Source organism: Ochlerotatus camptorhynchus, unplaced genomic scaffold (assembly GCF_037179485.1).
Source record: "Ochlerotatus camptorhynchus isolate MF236.1 unplaced genomic scaffold, CSIRO-AGI_Acam_v1.1 ptg000265l, whole genome shotgun sequence".
Classification (NCBI taxonomy): Eukaryota; Metazoa; Arthropoda; class Insecta; order Diptera; family Culicidae; genus Ochlerotatus; species Ochlerotatus camptorhynchus.
Window position 1 is genome coordinate 1,822,291 of NW_027040755.1, and position 24,638 is coordinate 1,846,928.

Here is a 24,638-nt window from a genome sequence, read left to right on the forward strand (position 1 = left end):
ATTGCGCCAATAACCGCGTTTTTTTGCTTTGATTAATTGTTTCAGCTTTGTCTCAAGCTTTGAATATTCCTCGAAGTAAGTGGAGGTTTTGTGTCTACGAAAAGCTTTGAAAGCATCAGATTTTTCTACATACAATTTTGTGCATTCTTCGTCCCAACCAGGTGTGGCTGGTCTCCTTTTAAAGGGTGCACTTGGAACTTTTCTTTTTTGTGCTTCCAGTGAGCTTTTGTAAATCAATTCGGCTAGGAATCGATATTCTTCCAATGGTGGAAGCGCATCTATTGATTCGACACCGATTGTCACCGCCGTTGCATATTTATGCCAGTCGATGTTCCTTGTAAGATCAAATGGAACCCGAGATGGTTCTGCAGAGTGAGGGCCACACTTAATTGAAATGATGATTGGCAAATGATCGCTACCATGGGGATCATTGATAACCTTCCACTGACAATCCAATGATAGCGATCTTGAACACAAAGATAGGTCGAGTCGGCTTTCTCGAGCCGGAGGATTTGCTATACGTGTCGCTTCACCAGTGTTCAAAATAGTCAAATTGAAATCGTCACATAAATCGTAAAAAATAGCCGCTCTATTGTCGTCATATAGATCGCCCCACCCAGTACCATGGGAGTTCATATCACCCAGAATTAATACTGGGGATGGAAGAATCGAAACTAGATTCCAGAGTTGACTACGGCTAATGGAGGTTCTTGGTGGAACGTATACTGAAGCTATGCAAAGATCTTTGTTCTTCACATTTATTTGGCAAGCGACGATTTCGACGCCTGATAGAGCAGGAAGGGAAATTTTGTAGAAAGGGTAGCACTTTTTGATCCCTAAAAGTACTCCTCCATAAGAATCGTCTCTATCCAGGCGAATAATGTTAAAATCTTGGAAGTTGAGTTCTTTATCGGAAGAAAGCCATGTTTCACAGAGAGCAAATATATCACAATCAGAATTGTGAAGTAAAAATTTGAACGAGTCTAGTTTAGGCACTAGACTACGGCAGTTCCACTGTAGCACAGTGATCATATCTTCAACCTCGTTCGACAAATTATCCATCGAAAGATATGATTGATGCAAGGAGGGGCCATGAAACAGTCAATTGCTTAAGATATGATTCTAACGTTGGAAGCAAGGCAGAAACTAAGCTTCTTAGAGGGTCTTGTATGTTGAACATGTTTAATATGAATTCCACAATGTCCGAAAAAGCTAGCAAACCTCGTTCGGACTTGGATTTCTTTTGAGAAGTTTGAGGAGCAGCTTTTTTATTTCTTTTATCTTTGTTGGGCAATGGCGGAAAATTCTTGCTGCATCCAGGGATTGGATCAGCAGGAGCCTTCGGTTTTGTTTTTTCATCCCCATTACCCTGGGAATTTGGCAATCTTCTGGAGGTGATTTTAGTTTTCTTACGGCGCACTTTCGGGGAGGGGCATTTTCTTTTTGAGGATCCGTCCATTTTTGAAGGTGCGTGTACCACCGTAGAATCACCTTCATCGGATGAGTCAGAGTCCGATTCTTCAGCGGACAAAATCGAAAATTGGTTTGCATCTTGGACGGCTGATGCAGCCTTCACCATTTGAGCATAAGTCTGCTTGGAGCGTCCAGAGATTGAACGCTGCACTTTATCGGAGTGCTGTTTGTACATCGGGCACTCCTGCAAGGGGTGAGGATTCTCGCCACAGTAAGCGCATTTTACTGATTCTTTGTGGCAAGAATCCTCTTTGTGGTTTTCACCACATTTGCCACAACGAGTTTTGTTGCCGCAATGGCTGGCCGAGTGTCCCAGCCTTTTGCAGTTGGTACAATTATATACCCTCTGTACAAACAGCCGCACCGGAAAAAAAGCACCATCAATTTTAACAAAGTTTGGGAGAACTGAACCTGCGAAAGTCACCCGGAACGAGTCTGAATGTTTATAAACTTTTTTACCGTCTAGCAAAGATGCTGAATGCAGTTGCCTTACATCCAGTATCTTCACTAGCGCGGTAGCGAATGTCGAGTTTTTAAAAGTTCCCGAGGCATGTTTCAAGTCCTCGACAGTCAGACTCGCGTCGGAGACCACGCCTTCTATCTCCACATCTCGAGAAGGGATGTAGATGTTATACTCAACACTAAAAAGCTCGTGTTCAGCAATTTTATTTGCCACATCATAAGTCGGTGCTTCTACACGCAGTTTGTTGAATCTTTCTTTGTGTACCGAGATTCCCGGATACTTACGCAGCAAATCTCTCGTAATGTCGAGAGTTTTCAAAGGTTTATTTTTGGGCCGAAAAAAGACAACCCATGGTCCTTTCGAAGACGGTTCATAGTATCTGGTTCGCGTAACGTAGGCATCGGAAGATGCCATAAGTGTTGCGCAAAAGCGGTGCGCAACCACTTAAGAAGGAAAAAAAAATTTAAAACCTTCACTAATTAATTAATTTTAATTACTAGTAGTTAAATTTTTTGCCCGACGTACGAACAAATCAAAAAGAAAAAAAAATCGAAAAAAAAAAAAAAAAAAAAACTTATATCTACTTGCAAAAAGTTGTCTCACTATGACCCATACTCCCCTACCAGGGGTGAGAGACAGAGTCACGCGCCACGAGGCAAAATTAAACTACAATAGGGAGGCAATGGACTTGCAAAATGTATTGTCTAATACTTATGCCGGTTGTAAACAACCTATCAGCCGGTGCAGCTAGATCGTCCGTTTGCTGCTGCTGGTGGTGATGGTTGGTGTTGGTGGGTCGGCACGATGATGATACGATGAAATGATGGGCTCGCCGTTACCTCCGGTTATGGATTACCGGGATGAGTTAAAGATGGATGGCAACTCCAAGGGGCTCGGCCCATGGAATTCCACTTCCTCTGTTGCACACTGGTCACTTGGGGCACCCAATGGGGGGTGAAAAAAACCGCTCGGGCGGAAAAAAACACCGAAAAAACTAGATGCCGCGCGACTGAGACCGGGACGTTGTTAACCGACTGAGTGCTCAACTAGGAATGATCTGTCTGTCTGTCTGTCTGTCTGTCTGTTGGCATCTGCGAGTGATGATGAGCGAAAGAGAGCAAGAGGAAAACCCAAACCGAACCGAACAAGTTGGCCATGATTTATCACTCAATTAGCGCCCCGGCGAGCAATCGTCTCGCGGTGAGAGCGAGAGAAAAGCAAACTAGAAAGAAGAGCACAGGAAAGAAGAATTTCCGAAACAGGAGAAAGTTGTTTATTGATGGCTCTCAGTTATATAATGTTGTATAACCTTAAGAAAGCATCCAAAGCAGAATGGGATGATGATTATATAAAATATACAAAAATAGTAACCGATGCGATGGATTGAAGGGGGAGCGAGGTAGATTGAGAGAAGAAAGTTGAAAGCAAAGACAGCATCGGAAAACTATGATTCTTTGACGCGGGTTGCCTTAGCTTCAGTCCGTAGATGTGGAATAGTCCAAAGGAAAATTCGATGAAGCTAGGAGAGAGAAGAATCGTACAAAAACAAAACCGGGCCCACTGGGGAATTTGTTGAAGGAGCGAGCCACGGATGCACCGGGGGTTGAAAGAAAATTTCTCCACTTTCTTTTCGATTTTTTTTTTAACTTTCACCGTTTTAATCGGCTGCTACCTAGGCTCTCTCGCTCTCTGTGTCGAATAGGCGAGTGAATGACCGCGCTGCTGTCGGTGGATCATCCTCGATCGTAGTAAGCGGTTCAATCACTATGGCAGCGACGAGTTTTACTTTCAGGATTCCCTCCACGAAGCGAAGCTGATAAGTAAAACAAAGTTTGCATTGCATCAGAAGCCTCCTCGCACGGGTGGTCAGTGGAAGGGACATGGACTGCTAGTAAATGTAGTGGTAATGACCGCTGGCCACAGTAATTCGAGGGAAGTGCAATCGCTTATCAATGATTCAATTTTGCTTTCGTTATCACGGCTGGTTTGCCGCTTTATCGAGTTTTTCAATGCTTGATTATTGTTTAGTAATCGGTCGTAATTTGTTAGGTTTTTTTTTTTAATATTTAATATATGTTTCGAAACATTCGATAAATATTTCTATTAAAATACACCGTGGATAAGTCTTTTTTTGTTCAGCTTAAAGTATAGTATTTGGAAAGCGAGTAGAAACGCAGGGACAGAAACGGCACAGTTTAACGACCCCTTGGAACAGAAAGCCTCTGGTCTGTCAAATACTCGCTCATTAAATTTCGACTCACTTCCATTGATGTTGTTTTTCGGTGTACCTCCATTCTGCTCTCCTTCGACAGTATATCTCTCTCGTTAACACCAGGTCTTTGAACTCGCGTAAATTGCAATAAAATGTTAACCTTTTTCGTATTTTTCTTCTCTTCTTTCCGTTTTCAGAGTTTGACGGAACCACCGTATTGTGCCGAGTGTGTGGTGACAAAGCTTCCGGCTTCCACTACGGTGTACATTCCTGCGAAGGCTGCAAGGTAAGTATACTCAAAACGATAATCAATCGAATGACCCCTCGTCGGGTCTCGAGTGTTTTGACCTCTGAGTTGTAAACGTACTCACTGAGGAGAACAAGGAGATTGTTGAAGGGAATCGTACAATAGTGTGGGGTGACGAATGCATATCATCGAGTCAGTCGGCTAGAATGGATGGGGGGAAACAACGGAAAAGAAAAGAATGAGCACATTGACCGACTGATGGTCCGCTTGCTTGGATGGATGGATGGATGGATGACTTGCGTTGCTTGATGACACGTCGCTAGGCAAGCGCGGAGTAGAAAATATGTCGATGATGACTATGTTGAGTAGTACCGCGAGGGCAAAGAACGCAAGTATGTACACACAACGAGAATGAGGCAGTCACAGATGCGCCGACGCTTACTGAGTTGGAGTGTGTTTTGTGCTGTTAACACAGACGGCTACGCTTTTGCTACCAATGCTTCGATGTTACCAACTTACTGAAACGACGACGGGGTGAACGGATGGAAATACCCTTGAATGAATCACATTGCTGGTTGGCGTGTTGTTGTTTTGAAACTGGCCTCATAAGCGAGCGGAGCTTTTTTCAACACACTATTTTGTTTACTGTTAAAGTTCTGATGGCGTTCGTCGTGCTAGAAAGAATCGAGGTTACGCGTTTTGAAGCGTGCGTTGAGCTACGACGGGGTCTGCCCGGAGGGGAGCTCAGCGTAAGTGTGAACGAGTAGTAGTTTCTCCTACTTTGTTTAATCACAGTTTATTGACTTCTGCACGTAGGTTAGTGACCGACTGCGCGCTGTGTAGAGCCATGGCCAGCGGTGAACTTGCTGCTGCTGCTGCTGCGGTGCCTTTTCTATTTTACCGCGGTCTATGCCTTCTTGGGTTTTTGGGTTGATGTTTGTTACATCAAACTACGAACGAAGTAGGCAAAGAGGAAAGCAAAGGTGCTTGGCCGAAGGGAAATTAGGAAATTTCCAGAGCTCAGGGAAATGTTTTGGAGCTGTGGTTGGCCTACTGTGATGGGATATGAGAGTATTGGGTGATGCAATCCGTGTATGGTTTAATATTTGACACATATTGCATAATATAGTTGAAGTTCTAAGCTGTTTTGTGATCGATTATCTTCAACAAGGTTATTATTTAAAATCATTCTGTGTAATGGTTTTCCATTTAATTATCTATGCAATTTTGTGATTTAACATATCGAAGCGGTTGTAACTTGCACATAATTCATATTTCAATTTGTAATTAAAGACTCTGGAACAAACTTATTGGCTGTATTGTTTCAGCACACGAGCTTATTTCCCATGACTATGACATACTATTTTTTACAATCTTCAAAAAATGGATATCAATAAGTTTTTATAAAACTTAGCATGCAGTAAATATTCAACTTTTTAATTTTTTTTTTCGCAGCCTTAGTCAACTTGGACTATGAACAGATTACAAACAAATTGGGTACAAAGAGGAGGGCAACGGTGTTTGGCCGAAGAAGAATGAGGAAATTCCCAAAGATCAGAGAAGATTGGATGATGCAATCTTAGCTTGGATCAATTTATGACACATATTACACAATAAAGTGGAAGTAATAATCTGTTTAGTATTTGATGAAGTTTTGAATTATATCTCTCTGAGTCGACTCTTCAATTATATGTTATTTTATTTATTGTATTTAAACATATTGACATCCTTATACAACTTTTGGAAACCTTTAAAATGATTTGAAAGCACATGACTACTAAAGATTAACTTAATTTTAGGTATGTTTCAATAATGTTCTTCACTTTCCTTGCGATAGGAACCATGGAAAGGAATAATGTTGGTGCAAACTTTAAATTCGTTCGAATTAATATTTAGAAATTAAGCTCGTTAACCCATACGTACCCAAGTGTCTCGGGGAGAAAAAAATATTGCTCTCATTTCGTCAGTTCTTGACCATCTTTGGTTAAACAGCAACCAATCGATCAGGAATTTCTATAAGTTTAGAACGTAGGTTAAGGGTCTTTAACATTTCTTTGGAAAAAAAAAAACGTTTCGACGCCAACAAAATTTTGAAAACGAAATAAGCATAACCCGACCAAGAATCTAGTTCATCTCCGTAATTATTGCATCTGTATCTTACGTTATTTTGTTCCACAGATTTTTTAGCTTCCGGATTTAGTTAAAATAACAAAAACTCTGCTGCCTAGTATGAACATTATAACGACTATTGTTAGGGCAATACGATATTTCTAAAGAGTTTGTTACAAAATAGGGTAATAAATGAGCTTTTTAATACAATTTTGAGTAAAATGTGTTTGTTTCTATTTTTATATCGCCAGCGTTCTCATTCGGGTTCCTTCTTCAAGATTAAAACAGAAGCAGGGCTGGTAGATGTGGTAAATTTACCATGAAAGATCTCACGCGATTTTTATAGAGATTTTATCCACAACCTCATCGATATTTTCTGTCATGACAGAACGTGACAGTGTTGTGAACATCGCAATTACTAGCTCATTTAAATTATATCTTAAAAATATGTTCATTCTGCTGATTACATACTGTTGTTTGCCTAAATTCATCTAAATCAGTTAGAAACTTTGATGTTAAAAGCGTATGAGAATTATTCTCATGAGTGCTTCATCATTGAGAAACGACAAGTAAGCTCATGATAGGTAGAGTTTCGTCTCATGATAGTGAGAGGACCTGTTTTCTCATTGTCACATGACGGTTTTGATATTTACCAGATCTGACCAGAAGGGCTGCAGCCTGCATTCAAACCCAGACGTCTGAGAAACTTGGTAGATGCAAGATAATAAAGTAACGCTTTTTGTTGAAGTGTACAATTCAACTGATTTAAAAAATAAAACTGATCCCACTCACACTCGCTTTCTTCACTCGTCTGAATCATCATCGCTACATAGACGTGAACAGAGGGTATTAGTTTATAACATAATTTGTTGTAATTCTAAAATATAATGGTATATGAGCATATTGAGTATATTGTATCGCCAATTTGGAACTTTCTTAGTCGTAAAACTAAGAAACTATGATAAATCGATCATAATGAGGAGATTAAATGATTTAATGAGTCTGAGTGTGTTTTGAGATGATGCAAGAGAAAAATAGGTTTTTATACGAAAGAATTTTTTTTAGCGAAAGTTCATTTGATGAGATTTATTTGAAAAAAATACCGGAATTAGTGAGAATTGTTGACATAAATTCAATGGAGCATGTAGAACAGGAAGTGTCAGTTTAGTGTGGGTTTTAATCAATCACATAGTCGAACAGATTTGGAGTACCAGGGTTTTTAAGATAATGAAGCAATACATTTCAGATTTACTAGGCCTATCATAAATGAAACCCTTTTTTGTGGACGTTCTATTTAGAACAAAATATCTCATAATATTGCTCGTGATAGTGATCGAATCGTCAGAAATGTAATTTAAACTGTTCGAATGATATGATCCATTATTAAATGCGATGCTGGGTCATTAGGCTGAAGGTTATAAGACCGAATGGGCATAAGGCCGAATGGTCACTAAGCCAAACGGTCAACAGGCCGAATCTCAGACAAAATTTATTATTTACTACTAAGAAATTATTGTTTAACACTTAGCGAGAAAACAAGAGAACAAACATCAAACAAATAAATGGGTAACTAAGGCTAGTCTATATTAAACTCAAATAATTGAAACATGATGAAAAATCAAAGAAATATTTTAAGCTATGGTTTATTCTGTATTTATTTATTCTGTACTTCTTCTTCTTCTTGTTCGCATTTCAAGCTTATTGCTTAGCGCATATTAGCTTACTGCGTGCTCTCAACTTAGTGTTCTAAATGCACTTCCACAGTTATTAATTGAGAGCTTTCGATGCCAATACCAATGCATGAATTTGTATATTGTGTGGCAAGCACAATGATACTCTATGCCCAGGGAAGTCGAGAAAATTTCCAACCCGAATTCTGTACGGTAAAAGTAATAAAACAAGATTTGACTTTTAGATCTATGCCGAACCACCTCCTTTCCTTAAGCGAAATGTGGATTGCCCAATTAGGGAGCCATTGATATGAAAAAAACTTTCATAACAAAAACATAATGAAAAACAAAATTTAAAGTTCGGTGTAGGGCCATTAGGCCGAATAGTTCATAAGAGCGTAAGCTATTCGAACGAATGGGTCATTAGACCGAATTTTTAAAAATGAAAGACAGAACTTAGTGTATTCTTTGGAATAAATTTTCAACGCTTGAAAATGCTCCAGAATCTCTGTCTGAGAAGGGACATGCTTTCCATAAGGACAAGGTTGATAACATCCACAAATGGTCTGATTTGCCTTGTAAAATCAATTTACAAAATTCTGTGTCTTTGGATAATTTAAAAAAAAAATCAATTTTTTAAAGTTATAATCAATTTAACGCTCTTGGGTCATTCGTGACTTGTCCGGGGGTGAGATTTGAAGTCGTGACTTTGGCGTGAGTGGTTAGGATGCTAACCACTACGACGGGGTCACTCCCATTTTATCAATCTCATTCTAACGTAAACAAACTTTTTCCTTATTTGAAGATAGTCAAATTGGAATACAAGCTTGTGAAACTTTGAACAATTTGAAGATCATAGGCGTAGAAAATGGGTTTTGAAAATATTTGAGAGATCTCGCAAATAGGAACATTTTTCGAAGAGGATTTTTTAGCGTTTGATTTTCAAATTTTTTACCTGATGATATTTCTAGCTTTAGATTTTTCGTAGCAGATTTTTTCTTCTTTGAAACCTGAGTAGTTCTTTAGGGGATTTTTGACATCTTGGATGAACAATGCATAATGGGGCTTTATTTTTTTTGCAGCTGATTATTTGTTTTAAGGTGAAGGTCTTATTTTTGGTGAATCCCATCTTCACTTAGAAAAATAAAAAGCACAAATATTAGCTCCAACAATAACAAAATGAAAATAGATATTGTAAATTGAAAAGCGTAGTATGTACACAGCAAAAAATTAGTTTTAATGTCACATCAAAGTGGATGCACTTCAATTGTGTCGAAAATTTGGTGTAATATTACTTGCCAAAAAGGACAAAATCAGCATTAATACAGTGCATGAACTGACATTACGCTGCTTTTACTGCATTTGTTTATGTCGACTATATTTAGACTTCATCAAGTATTTCCTAAAATTGGAGCACCGCAACAAGCTAATGGCATTCGATCCAATGACATTCAGCCTAGTGATATTCGGCCTAATGACCCATACCTTTGAGTTCAACTTTTCCTTCTTTTCTTATTCTAACCAACTTTATAAAAAAAATGTAATACGATTTAATGTTAACAAAATGTGCTAAAGTTTTGTTTCAACTGTATTTTTAATTTTTTCACACCGGGACCCTGAGATAAAATTATAATAAAATTCATTATTAATAACAGACGTTGATATAATTATGTTATAATTTAGATATTCCTTTCTGGGCGAGAACTTTTGTACAGGTTAAAACTAGAAGAACAATTGCTGATGGATTTGAATCTATTCTTCAAGATCAAATTAGAGTGATTGAACATACTGGAATAAAAAAAAAGTGCTTGTTTTCAATGGAGAACACGGATACTGCTAAAATTATTTCAAAGCAACAAAAGTAGAGTTCAACTTGGCGCTTTATTGTTTCTAGGTAATCAAAAATGTTAGTTTTGCGCATTTCGCACCAAAAAATACTTTTCTATCATCACCAGTTTCAGAGAATCGTTTGGCCAACTGAGAGACTTTGTTTATCCCCTGATGACAATATGTTAATGTATTTCAGAAGTCGTCTTTAACCCTACTAAACGAGAAAAAAGCAACATTTTTCATTTGGGAGAGAATAAAAAATTAAAGGTTTTTTAAAATGTTTCATTAGTCCAAAACGCTTTGATACAGAATTTTGGTGAATTCTTGGAAGTTGTTTAAAACGTGCGTGTGTAACTGGTTATGATTTTATTTATTCTTTTAAGATTGTATTATTTAAAATCTGAAGCAAACAAACAATTACATGTATGCATATTTAGATATGATGAGAATTTTTGAAACAAAAATCTACTAAATTTGATCTAAAATATGAAACGTTAACTAGCCAACTGTAAATTTTCTTGTCTTCCCTGGGCATGCCACACTATATACAAATTCATGCGTTGGTTGGCATAGAAAGTTCTCAATTAATAACTGTGGAAGTACATCTATAAAACTTAGTTGAAAGCCGGAAAAACGCTCGCTACAGAAGCGTAAAAAGCCAAGAAGAAGAAGAATAAATAGAAGAAACTATCTCAATCCGATAGTAGGTATAACTAAAATGATACATTGTATTATTTTTAGACATAAAACTTTACTTTTGCTGAGAATAATGAAAAACATAATTCTAAATCGAAGCCTTAGTAACCTGAATTCTTAGCGGTTTGCATCATAGTTATCGCTAATTGTGCTAACCTTCAGCTGCACGCTTAGTGATTAAACTAACCAGTTGGTTAAGCCTTTCTAAGTGCAAAAATACGGTATAAATTGCACAACATACAACCGAGCCGATAGTGACCATCAATGCTACGAATCGCTCATTGCCCAGCGTTCAATAAAGTATCTCATTCTAATAAACAGTATATTTTTTTATAGTTCAATGCCTCATGGACCCATAGGTTATTCACCACATAGCAAGTTCGACTCCGGTATGGCATTACAGCATATCGCGCCATTCACATCAACTCGGACCGGACTTGACATAGACTGTTCCAGTCTGGTTTTTCAAAAAGGGTGTAACTAGAATAATATCCCAAATTAAAAAAAAAATCCTTTCTGTTAAATCCTACATAAAAACAATGTTTAAAATCAATCTAGAATCGATGGTGTAAATTAATAAATTTAAAATTGATCACCGTAGTTTCACCGTTTTGCAAAGTTCAGCGAGTCTCAGAGTCGTTTATACGAGTACCGTGCACACGACTCTACTTGAACGTCTTCTGTGTGCGAGACTCCGCAACCAGGCAACCGAGCAAGCACAAAGCCAAAAGTGGAGAAACTCAAAGGCCGATAAACTTCATTGATCGGTCATTGACTGGAGTCGTTTGCGCGCGCGGTAAGCGAACGAGCAACCTAGCCGCGCCGCCATCAACGCTCTCGCGCTCGCAGTTGGCGCTGAAAAACAAGTTTCCATGGTGCGCAACTTAGTTCTTCCTTGCCCCTTGCCATCCATCCGCAAACGGCGGTCGCTGACGGTTCCTATACCGAGCGTAACGAGTGCAACTAGGTATGTCGCGATGGTCGTTTGTTCGTTGGTCGCAGCAACATAACTGACACGGCACGGTACGGTATGTTGTGAGGTTTTTCTTTTTGGATTTGCAAATGCCTTCGCCGAAGATTGTCGCTGTTTTTCTGCATGTGCACGCAGAGTGGAAGAGATGCATTTGCATACTGCTCCTTGTTTTATCATCCGTTTGGTGCGTTGAACATATGAGACAGTGAGGCCAACTGTGTTGTCATGTGTGCACAGACAAACGGGGGTTGCTTAGATTATTAATTTATTTACGGTTAAATGATGAGCATTGGATTTAAATTCTTTATTGCAAATTCAATGGCTCAATATCCTCACATTGTTATGGCTTTAAGTTAATACTGCCTATGTTGAATCTTGTATTTAAACATCCTTCAAATTTAAAACAAAATGTGAGATGCCGAGCATCAATTAAAAAAGCTTTGCGTCAACCAAATCAAGTCGTGCTCAGTCAAATACATGCATACTTGCATAATTAACTGCAAGCAAGCGTACATACGATGCCAGCTGTTGCATAGCAACAGAGAAGCCTGCTTTGCAGTCCATTGGTATCCCTCTTGCAGAATGAGGACATGGAGCGCGTGAATGCTGCACGTGTGCGTAAATTTTCATCATTTTTAACTCGGCACTGCTGCACATTGGCAACCAACCACGGTTTGTTCAACTTCAATTCTAGCAAGCACAAGGAAACAAGTTCTTCGTCATTAGATTAACCTCGGCTCACGCTCGCTCGCCATTTCGCTTCGGCTAGGCTAGATCAGTCAGTGAGCTCGAGTTTCTCGACGACCGATGGCATTGGATAGTACACTGACCTGGTGCCAGTTCGAGCTCGGTGATGGCAATGACGGCCGAGGTGGAGATGCAGAAGGACGTAGGTGGTCGAACCCCAACTTGAAGTCAAGAACTGCCAATGCTCTTTCTCTCTTCTGTACTAAGCAGTGGGTATCTATGCTAGATAGAAACATCAAATAAAAAGTAGAACCTACCAGAAAACAGGTATGCCGTCGACCACGCGGGGCAACACTTTGCACGGCTCTTGAATGTGCCAAGCAGAAACTTGACAGTGTTCGAACCGTCGTCAACAGGAGTCTGTTGTGTGCGTGTTGAAAAAGTTTATGCACTGCTCGAGTGTCCTTGAAAGTGTTCCCAATTTAAAAAGTTTTTCGCTCTTTTCTGCCCCTGCTGCCCGATACATCTCAGAAGCGACTACGAACGAGCATACCTTTACTTAATTTAAAATATTCGAGCATGTGGTGAATGATTATGCATTTTAACGATACATACTTAAAATTTGATACATACGATAAAAGTATGTGCAAATCTCTCTCTTAAAATATTAATTTGCATTTTGTGTATTTATGTAACTGTGTTGAAAGTGTTGAAAGTACATTTCAAATATCAAATAAACGAAAAATGTAAGTTTCAAATATAAAAAGCAAACTGTTATTGGTGAAAACCAAATATTCTTAAATAATGAGAAGCTAATTTTTTGTACAATCTTATAATGTTGATATTTTTAATTGCATCTTGCAAAAAATAATTTAATGTTCAACAATCGACTTGAACACTAATCCAGGTCACATTTTTCCCATTGGGAGACTTTATTTACGATTTTGTTCAATCTTTAACCGAAAGTAATTCATATCTTGAAAATAGAATAAAACTCCACCGACTCCAGACGACACATATGTAACATCCTTCCACCAGTATGAACGATGGGTACAATGCCCTATGTTGCTTCTCGTCAACTTGTATTTCATTCTCTTTCTTTTTACTCATATTTGCGTCGCCTGCTTAGAGCAGTAATTCTGCTTAAAAATAGCAGCGCCATCGCTCCTCTTCACACTGCATTCGCTCGACTCAGTCAGTCGGTCGGTCGTGTGACGATCAAGTGTGTTTCACACGCATGTAAAAATAAAGTATCGAGGGGTATCGCGAGGGAGATCGCGGTCACGGTGCGGCATGCAATCAAGAACGTGCATACGAACGTACTGCACAGCAAAAGCGCAAGAATTGAAATACATTGCTTGAATTGAGTCTGTTTCGTTCGTGGAAGAGTGAGACAGCATGCGGTTCCCCCCAGTTGCTACACAGTATTGGTGCTGGCAGCCATTCACTTTACGCGCGAGACATACTTTTAAAATCGCAGCTAGCCTTGTACGCGTTTCGACGGCGCGCGTGAGCGAGTGGGAGCGAGTGAGACAGACTTCGCTCCTCGCTCGATCTCAGGAGGTCATATTTCAACAAATCACTACACGATTGATAGATGGCGGTGGTGTTGGTGGTAGTAGGCGCTGAGAGTTCAGCGGCTCTGAATGTTCTACAATTCTGGTTTCCGCCTCGTGGTCGATTAGGCTGTGTGAGGAGAGGGTGGAGGCACACAAAGCGAGAAACACCAACGAGCAATTTAGGTCATCAACCTTACATATAGGTTACTGATGTGAATAAACTGAGTCGCGAGCTTCTTGAAGTGCTTCGACTAGCATATTTATATTGAGAGTAGCTCAGTAACTGAGTCAAATTCAACCCAAAATTGCAAAAAATAAATGGGGTACTTTCCTCATTTTTCCGGGAAAAACTGCTTGAATATGATAAAAATTATGCAAAATTTTACTAAGTCTAGGAGTGGACTAAGTGAAATATATCTGAGTTTTCTTGTAAATCGGGAAATTTTTACTCATTTTTAGAGTAAACCCACGTTTTGCAATTTTGAGTCGAACTCGACGCAATTTTAAGTTATTCTCATTGGCCGTGTTTACAGAAACACCGTCGTTCTTTGTTTCCTAGGGGTGACTGAGTGCAGCCCGTTGATACTTGAAGGGATTATTACTAATTCATTTGAAGGTGATAGAGAAATTAGTTATACCCTTGTTGACATTATTTTTTATTTTTATCCGACTTGTGACCTGAATATTCAGAACATATAGCAGTGGTTTGATTCCGGACAGATATTTTTGGTTTATCGACAGACATTAATTTATTATTGAAAATCACATGAATCGATACCCACGACTGCGGGGGTTAACCGAAAGGTCTATGAGCTGTTAATGTGTCAATGCTACAGTTGTATATATAAACAGATATAAATATTCTGTCGTATGGACCTTCTTTTGTGCGTCACACGGCCAGGGCACTGTGAGTAGAAGAGAGACGAGCATAGTTTCACTCCCTACCAATACAAACCACAATCCCCAATATCACCAACACCAGTGCAGTGAGCGGGGAGATATGGGGAAAGGGGGGGGGGATACATTCGCTGTCTTGCTCGCACACTCGTTCATTGTCTACTATGAGTGTATAACTAGTTCGAAGGTGCAATGAACCTTCAATGAGGTTTCGCAAGCAAAGCAAGCCATGGCTGAGTGGAACGTTGAGAAGTTGCTGCACTTTGTTTTGGAGGATGAGGCTAGTAAGCGAGGGGGGAGGTAGTTATACTAGGTTATAGTACAGATAGATATGACTTTTCTAGAACTGTGAAGCTGCTTCGAGGGTGTCGCTAACGGTGGTGGGTGGGTCATTTTGAAATCTCTGCCGTGTGGGTCACGTGGATTATGTTGTTGGTTAGATCGCCTTCGAGGAGTTTGTTGTCAGCTGGTTAGATTGGAAGGCTAACCCAGTGGGCTGGGGAACAAGCGAGAAATGTGCTCATGGTAACGAGCAAGAATATGCGTGTGTGACAGGGACAGAGGAGGACAAGCAGCCAGCCACTCAAAGGCTATTGACTTGTAACTGTTGTGTCACTCGGTTAGCAATGAATTCATATCAAAGGCACATAAATAAACCGAAATGGGTGAAACTGACACATAAAGCATGCACAGTTTCATAATGCCCGCCCCGGTGCGGTCCGGTATTAAAAATAGGCGACGTGCTTACCACAAACATACTGACAGACACACGTACGCATACACGTAAGTGGACTGTTACTTTAGAACTTCATAATGGGGCCTTTGCCCTGAGCATTGAGTTCAAACTGATCTTTGCTCGAGCAGGCGATTTTGAAATATTCGCCTACTATGACTGCTGGTTGCTATTAGCGACACGAAAAATGTGTCAACTTTTATCTCTCCAGGCTAACTGATAGAGAAGTAAAATTTAATGGAATTGTGGTGATTCATATGAATTTTGTTTGTGCCGTGTTTTACTATTCATGTGTACGGACGGAAAACATGCCGTATGAAATTAGCAGTATTTTTTTCTAGAAATGACTAACGTAAACAAAAACAACCATTCAATCAGTACACGGGTTGAATTTCGAAGAATCCACAAGCGCATCACGATTGGGTAAATTGTAAACAAACAAAACAAAACAGAAACAGTGAAACGTAGAATACCGGGAGTTCAATCACCTATCCATTAGGCGCCCAGCTCGCTTTATGACTCACTTCCATATCGGGTACGTGTGTTCATCAACACAAAGAATCGACAACGGACCGTGCGGAATTTCAGTGGAACCAAAAGTTCAACAACCATCCATCGCAGTAAACCTAATTTGAAAAGATGATATGAGTCAATCACAAAAAAGAGTCGTTTGAAGCGAGTTATCTCAGAAATCCAGACAGGCAAAGATTTATCACTGGTAGGTATATGTAGATCACTCGTTCCTCTTTGCTTCACTCAAATTCATCATCAAACAAAATGGTTTTCTGTGTTGGAATGTTTTGGCCAAAAATAAACCACTTGAAAATAGGTGAAACAAACAATTATAGGTTAAATCTCTTTCATCACTTCTTTCTTGTGCTCTTTGTGATGCCCCAGAAGAAGATGATTGGGAAAGACGAACGAGATCTCGTTCCCTCGTTTTTTCCTCATTGCGCTTACTACGCACATTCTACCCGGCTCCTTTCCCCGTCGCATCGCATTTGCCCCGCTTTTCACATGAAAGTCAAGAGAGAGCAATGACTTTTCTCGATTCTGGCATTAGCTCCTCATTTTCGTAAACGTGCTGCTCGCGTACAAAGATCTGCTGCGATGTGATAGCAAAAGGTAGAACACGAGCGCAAAAAAAAACAACCTTTTTACACCCCTACCAGGCACCCGTTCACCACCCCCTAAAGTCAGTGACGACGAAGATCATACACACTCTTTTGCTCTCTCTTCCCTCTCCACCGTCGACGTCGTTGGTTGGTCGTTGATCGTATAGGAATTTTCCCGATATCGCTGTGGGTGGTACAATCCACCCATCGCTATTTCTCAGCTGTTCTATAACCACTTGAGCTGATTTTTTGTTAGAAAATTAGTATCAATCACATCAGGACAGCCGAGAAATAGCTGTGGGTGGACTGCACCACCCACCACGCTATTCGAGGGATTCCTGTAGTCGCACTCCCCACTGCACCATCTGTGGTAACCACACTCTCTGCCCCATCGACTTTCACCTCTCACCGAAAACCAAATGCGAGTGTGAGCAGCGTGCCAACGAACAAGCGAAGTAAACACCGATCGTAGTAAGCCATTTGTATTTTATTATTATTACTACACACTGTGCGCATGTGTCACTGAACTCGGATGCCATCTCGCTCGCGCTTTCACATACAATATGGTGAGGGGGACTCCCCAAACAACCATCGTCAGGAATCACAATCATCATCATCATTATCATGATTGTCGTCGTCACACACTTACAACACACAACGAGTAACGAAGAAGGCGATGTAAACGACGGTAACGACGACGACGACGACGACTGCTACGATGTGTGTTCTCTGTACATTTCCACACACTTTGGGCCAAACGATGATGATGACGATGACGGTATTCCAATGTTCCGGGTCTTTGAACTTTGTGTCTGTTGTTTTGGTTAGCAGGGAGAGGAAGCGCAAAATCAGGGCGAGCACCTGGGAGATTGCTGGGTAGCAGGGAGATGGAGTTGACCTAGATTCTTATATTTTTTTTTTGCGGCACGTTCTAAGAAGTGCTCATTCATCAGAATGTGTGCTTTTCAGCTTTGAGCACGGTTGACGTGCGGTTGATGATAAACAGGATGAAAGGGGGTGACGCAAATACGCGAGATAGTGTGCATTGATGTTGTAATTTATGGGGGTGGATTTTGGGGAAAATTATGCGTGCAGGAAGGTTGTTTATGGCTTTCATTATAAGATAGCGAATGAGAATATAACAATGTAAGCGGAGTTGAGCGAACTCTAATTTTTCATTAATCTTCATTTCGACAAGTCATGGGACTTTTATTGATTGAGGCGTTCAATTTTCTAAATTTTGGGAAATATTTTCTGAGCATTTCGAATTAGGTTTTCGCATATTAAAGATAGGTTAGATGTGATTTTCCATGAATCGTCAAATCATTCATTTTTTTCTGAAATTTCATTCCATTTGTTGAAATTTAACTTAATTCCTTAAGGGCACTAGTGACGGAATCCATTTTATATGCAATTTAGTTTACCATTTTGCATTTTCACGGACACGAACAAAGATCAAGATGAACCTACATGTCTGCTGCAGAGAAGCAAGTATCTCATTTAATTTTCAGATCTGTATGTATTTCTTTTGGATTGTAAGATCAGTGCCAGTGAAAACACGAAGTGGATGGATTCTATGAACTATCACCTTAAATTAATTACTTTTTGAAGTTAAATCTTCTGTTGGTTCATATTAAATTTTGTTATATAAAAGGTTGATTATTCATCAGATATTCTGGTCTAGTAACAGGGTTAGACAAGCGAGCGGCTGTTAATAAACTACGTAGACCGTTTTTAGTGGTTTTGCCCAGTGGCGTTTCCTTAACCTCAATCTACCTGTGCACCAATTCTCAAAACATAAGCAATTATCAAAATATTTCTTACAATGGATAGATATCGAGTAAACTAGAAGATTTAGTGTATTTTTCAACCGATTCGATTATGAATATGGCATTAAATCTGGCTTTGAAAGTTGGTGCACAGGTAAAAAGTGCGGTTACGGGACGTCACTGGTTTTGACGCACCTATAGAGCCTACGTGGATTATGAACAGCCCCTTACCAGGTGCATGACATGATTATTACAAAAAGAATTTTCAAGCTTCAAGCTCCTTCACGGATCTCAAAATTTAGTAATAGGCATTGTATTTGGAACACTATCGATATTAGCGAATCAGCCGAACTTCATTAGACCTGAACCATACAACGGAACATGAACTAGCCTAATGGCTGAAAATCTCGATAATAACGGCATGAAAATATTTGTCGGCTGATGGGTCATTAGCCCTAATGGGGAAATTAATGAATGACAATAGTTATTGTTTTGGAAATCTAAAGGACTTGAAAATTATCGATTTTCTGGGACCAAAGTTCCGATATTTACATTTTGTAAAATATTTCGAAGAAATATCAAGATTCTATAAACTTTTAAAAACATTATATTCTTAGGATTCCTGGCCTAAAGCCTGAAAAAAATCAATTATTTTATCAAGACACAATTGAAGATCGTTAACCTGGAACATTTCGGAATGATGAATTCAAGAAACTTTGAAAATTTGTTAACGCCCAAGTCCCTTTTTGACCTCCGGACAATGCGTGAGTTTTCCAGGAGTAATCCAAGGATTATTCCCACGCGATTTGAAAACAAAATATTTAAGATATTTCAAGGATCATTCTAGTGATATTGAAAATATAATTTATGTTCCCAATTTCTGTTAAGACATGATAAAAGAAAAATAAATCTGATCTATAAATAAATCACTGGGCTTTCATGGGTTAAGGAACATTTTGATGACTAGAACATTTCCAGCAAAAAAAAACATCGAGTTATGGAGGTAAATTTTAGAAACATATATGGTAAAAAAGGATTTTCATCGAATTAGAAAGTATATCAGGTTTTAGAGTGATCCAGTAAGGGAATATACTAAAAAAGATTCTCAAGAATTTAAACCCAATTTATAATACAACCACCTTTATCTTCCTCGTTATTCACTTTTACTCATATACATAATAATTCTCTAGTCGATTTTCCTTCAGTAACAAAGTACGTTCTGAAATTGTCTTTTTGGATAATTTCTGCCATTCATTTGCGATAAAACATATTTTTCGGAATAATGAAATCATTAGAGTCGTACTAAGGATTTTTTTTTATTATAATGCGTACCCTAATTTTTGCGCCCACTCCCCTTTATTTAATTTTTACGATGCCATATGAAAATAGCGTTACAAAAAGTATATATCAAGACTAATTCTCACTATGATACTTCTTCCTCTGACATGGAGTAGGAGTTGTTCAGCTTCTAAGGCCTCTAATTTTCACTTAAATTTGACAGATGGATAATTTTCAAATAACCCTGCTGTTCCACCGTTCTTATTTCTATCAGACAAGAAAGATAACAAGTTTCTTCAAAAACCTGGAAACTTTCCGTTGAAGTCTTGCAAAAAGCTGGAAAACGCAGGTAATTTTATTTGGTAAAATGAGACACCCAGGAAATGCTGTCACAGACGAAGCAAATTTAATCCTTAGCAAAAAAAAATGCACCAATTTATTTTAGCAGCTCCTAATGATAATAAACCCGAAGCCGAAAATTTGTTGAAAGTTCGAACTCCACACGCAAAACAAATGGCATGAACATCAAATGTAAGTGAGGATTTCTTACAACATATGAAATGTCAGTTCTTACAATGGACTGTAGCGTACAAGCAATGTTTTCCAGAATGAATATTTTCGTATAAAATCTTAACGAGATGGTTTTCTAACCGCAGTGCATTTGGGGAAGCAAACTTTGATCGAAAAAGTAGCTAATACAAACATTACACAATTATTTAAAAAACCTTACACTCCCGGTTGGACGCAAAAACAAACTATGAATCAATATAGAACATTCCAGACTTAATTTTAAAAAGCTTACTGTATATATCTGCCCATTTTCACCTGACTTCCTATACTCGGTCATACCGAGAACAACCGTTTCAAAGTTCAGCTCCGTTCAATTGGGGTATTCCCTTCTACCCTTTGCATACTACCTATCCGTATGTACATTTGTTCCTCTTCTCGAGACAAGAGCAACATTTGCCCCGTTTATATTGCACCGTATGTTTGCCGCAGGTCGTTGCCCCATGGCCGATTGCTTCGTCGTGTGTCCTGACCACAGATTTTATGACTTTGACGACTACGGCTACGACGACATCGAATCAAAACCCACCACCTACCTAGGAGAAAGAGCCATTCCCATACAAATGCATGCAGCAGTATGCAGCGCAATGTATGGAAAGCAAAGCAAAAGCAAAGGCAAACACCAACCCATGACGTCATGGTGATTTCCTGGTTTGCGCGCGGTTTGCTGTGATGCGATTGCTCACACACTCTCCGTGCCCGGGGTCGATGAACTGCCATCCAACCGGCCAACAGCAGCAAGCCATGCCATCACACAGCAGAAGAAGCAAAGACATGAAACACAAGAGAGAAAGAGGCTGTTGAACAACAACCTAACCCAGTCGGTGGCTTCTCGTCCCCCAACCCCCCCAATTTCCCACCCAAACCACTGCTCTTTTCTAAGCTGGTTTTTCACCTTTCTCTCGGTGTGCACTCTTTCCTCACGCTTCTCGTTTCGTTGTTTGTTTTGAAAGAGTTATAAAACTATATGCTTAATCACTTCCCGCAAAAATCCACCGAATCGAGGCCTCGTCTATTTTTGGTTTGTGCTTCGCTGTTCCGTCAAATTGGGTCAAATTCAGGTTCGCTCTGGAGAAAAGGTTGCGCACTAGTTCTGCTCATTGAGAAGAATGCTTCACCTGCCTGCCATCCAGGCAAGAATTCCCTATTCTCGTCCCAAAAATCCTGGAAGAATGGCAAAAAGGAATCCCCAGGAAATACCGAACATTTCAACCGAAAACGGTTACGATGTCGGATGACCGTCATCATCGTCATCGGCGCTCTCGGGTGGTTGGAGCAAGTTGAACGAAAGAAGAAATCCCCAGCCATCAGCGGACAACATCGTAAAACAGCAACACCGCGATGCTCGGGTTAATGAACTCGTATAAAACACAAACAGAAAGCCTCTGTGTCTCGCCGTCTCTGTCTTTCACACATTCTCAAGCCGAGGCTACCAGAAACTTCGTTTGGAAGAAGTCGTGCAGCGAGGAGGAAATTGAAGAAAGCCAGAGGAGGTGGGACACTCGAGTGAAGGTGTTGCATAATGCTCTATGAAATAATAAGCGTTGGCTGGCTGGCTGGCTGACTGGCCTAAGCCAGTTGGATGGTTTGAAAAGTTGGAATCGGATGACGACGACGATGGACGACTCCGTGAGTTGGAGGCTCTATGTGCGACGTGTGATGTGATTGACTAAGTTGAAATCGTGCGCACCCCCGGACGTGAAACGCAAAAATGGCCGAATCACCGGACTGCGGCCCCTCCAAGCCCAGGGTGGCTTGAACATATTTGAATCCGGCAATGTGGGTGAGAGGGAGTTTCAGATGAGATGCTGCGAATTGGTACGGGTTTGGTCAGATGTTAGGAAAGGAGATCCAGGGCCTCAGGTTTCAGTCATTCTGAACCGGTTGGACGGGGGGCGATGATCGGAATGGCTGATTCATACCGATGATGTATGAATAATCCTTGGAATATAGGGTCGCGTGGTGACTCAGCAATTCGTCCAAATTGGATGGCACTTCATCACAGCAAAAAATAATAATATCATCGATAAAATATACTTGCCAAAAAGTACAAAATTATCATGAACTGACATTACGCTGCTTTTCCTTCATTTGTTTATTTTTGTGGCCATAAAAATTACATGAGATTTTCAAAATGATTCAACTGCATCCTTTTGGAAGTAATATTTAAAAAAATGCTGTGATGATTTGATGACGTCTGATTTTACGTTCAGTATGTTATAAACATGTAAATAATGGTTAACATGAATCATTAAAATATTTCAAAATTACATGTTTCCGAATCTGTGACAAAAGTATTAACTAACTGTTTCTCAATCTACGTGTCACGAATTACTGGTTCCTTCATAAGGCCTTAAACATGTTAGCGCTTCAATAGCCATTTTAGATGTTTTAAGATCTGTGTTTGGAAGGATCTGAAACTTCTTAATATTTAATATAGACATTTTTTTAAAAGTCATGGCAAATGTGAAAACACTAATAAATATAACCTCCAAATCGATGTTTACAGAATTATCACCTATAATTGAGGTGACCGTCTCATTAAATAATTCTCGCGTAATATTATTTAATAAATTACATTTTTTTGAACAATTACAAATTTAATACTTAAGTACATGATGCTCTTTATACCTCTTATTCCCCTATGGAGTATTTCCAGGACAAGTAGCATGAATTTTTAACTCGATCTTCCCCGATTTGCATGAAACTTTGAAAATTGATCAAAAAGATGCTACGTCATTTATGGATATTCCCTAATAGATGTCACTAAAAATGTTATACCATTTTATTTTAAACGCAGATCACCGACATTGTCCCTCGCCATTGAGCTACTGAATAAATCTTTCGAATTATTGAAATTGGTTTGGCTCCGAAATCAAAATATTTGAGATAATTTTCTGATTCTCAAAGTTTAAAATATTTTTAAAAGCCTCAGAATTTTTTTAATTTGTCATAAAGGTTAATTTAACAGTTACAGATACAGGTAAAAGGACGCTTGGCCAAACACTTCTGGGCCGAGTGGGTCATTGAACCAAATGTTATAGAGCGATAGAGAGTGCTTAGATTATTTTTTTAAAAAATGATGAGGGCTACGGAATAATATTTGAGATCTCGGACTTCCAAGATTTTTCGAAAGCAACTCTGGAGGAATTTAAAGAAGCTTTCTAAGGAAATAATACTTCAAATTTATTAACACTACGACAAACTTAATGATAATATGGCTACAATCCTGAAACTTCCCTTAATGATCTCTTAAGGGGAGGTTCTCATTTAAATGGCCAAAAGTAAGCAAAGTTTGGCATTTTTTATGGGCCAATGAAAAAACATAGAAGGACGCGGGTTCGAAATTCCAAAAGCTTAGAACTTCGTCTTTATTTCCAAATTTTTACAAGGCGAAAAAAACAAAATGGCGCCCGTGGTCACGTTTTGAGTAAGGTAGTGTACGCCTGGAATTGTCAAACTGCGTACAGCCTGGTACCTCAGGAGCGATCTGGAAAACAACACGATTAATGAGGCTTTAAAGTGAACTAAATTTATTGGAGGGATGACCTAAGAACGGGTTAAAGATATCAAATTTGACAAAATGGTGCGATCTCAAACTCTGGTTGGTTTTTTACAAAGAATTTGTAGATTTTATAGGTCCTTCCTTCAAGCAAAAAGGTTTTCTTTGAATAGTCAAAGGTAGAAGTCGTTAAATTGAACCGTTTTCAAATGAGATTGTACGCAGTTTTGAAAAATCATGTTTCGAGATAAACGCGTTTAACGGATTGGCAACAGTTTCGATCGAATATTAGTGCAAAAATGTAGAAACTTTTCTTGTGTGCGGATCGAAAAACCATTTATAAACACAATATAGTAGACACTAATACCTTTCAAAAAATGCAATAACAAAAAAAATAGATTCTTTGAAAATTTTGAATCAGAAAATAAAAAAAAAGCCGAAAATCTCGTATATGTCAAACATAGAGAATTCTGAGGAGACCTCTCTTCATGGAATTCGATAAAAATTCAAAAAATCTTCATAATTTCATGCAAGTCAAGGGAATTGCTAAGAAAATTTATAAATATTTTGAAAGAATATCAAGGAATTTCCGGAAGGGTTCCAAAAATAAGAATTCACAGGTAATTTTTAAAAAAACGTTTAAATAATTTAGTGATAATCTAAAAATAGAAAATACTCAACAAATATTTCACCCAAAAATGGTGTTAAGAAGTTCAGTTAATACCCTTTATTATCCAGTTTATTTTTTACCCTTATGGGTTATTTTGTAACAAGGTGAGTTAGAAACATGATATTTCTCCAAAAATAGTTGTTATATTCTTGATAAAACGTAGATGTTTTTTTTTTTGTTATTTTAAC

At 39.0% G+C, this 24,638-nt stretch overlaps 1 protein-coding gene across 3 annotated transcripts in view; it reads left to right on the forward strand.

Moving 5' to 3' along the window:
* The window catches only part of Eip75B (Ecdysone-induced protein 75B), a 134,073-nt gene that overhangs the window by 74,335 nt on the left and 35,100 nt on the right, over positions 1-24,638 (forward strand). For all 3 annotated transcript variants that reach the window (XM_065227011.1, XM_065227012.1, XM_065227014.1), the window contains one exon: positions 4,346-4,434. In XM_065227011.1, coding sequence (XP_065083083.1) covers positions 4,346-4,434 — 89 coding nt within the window. The remainder of the gene's footprint in view (positions 1-4,345; positions 4,435-24,638) is intronic.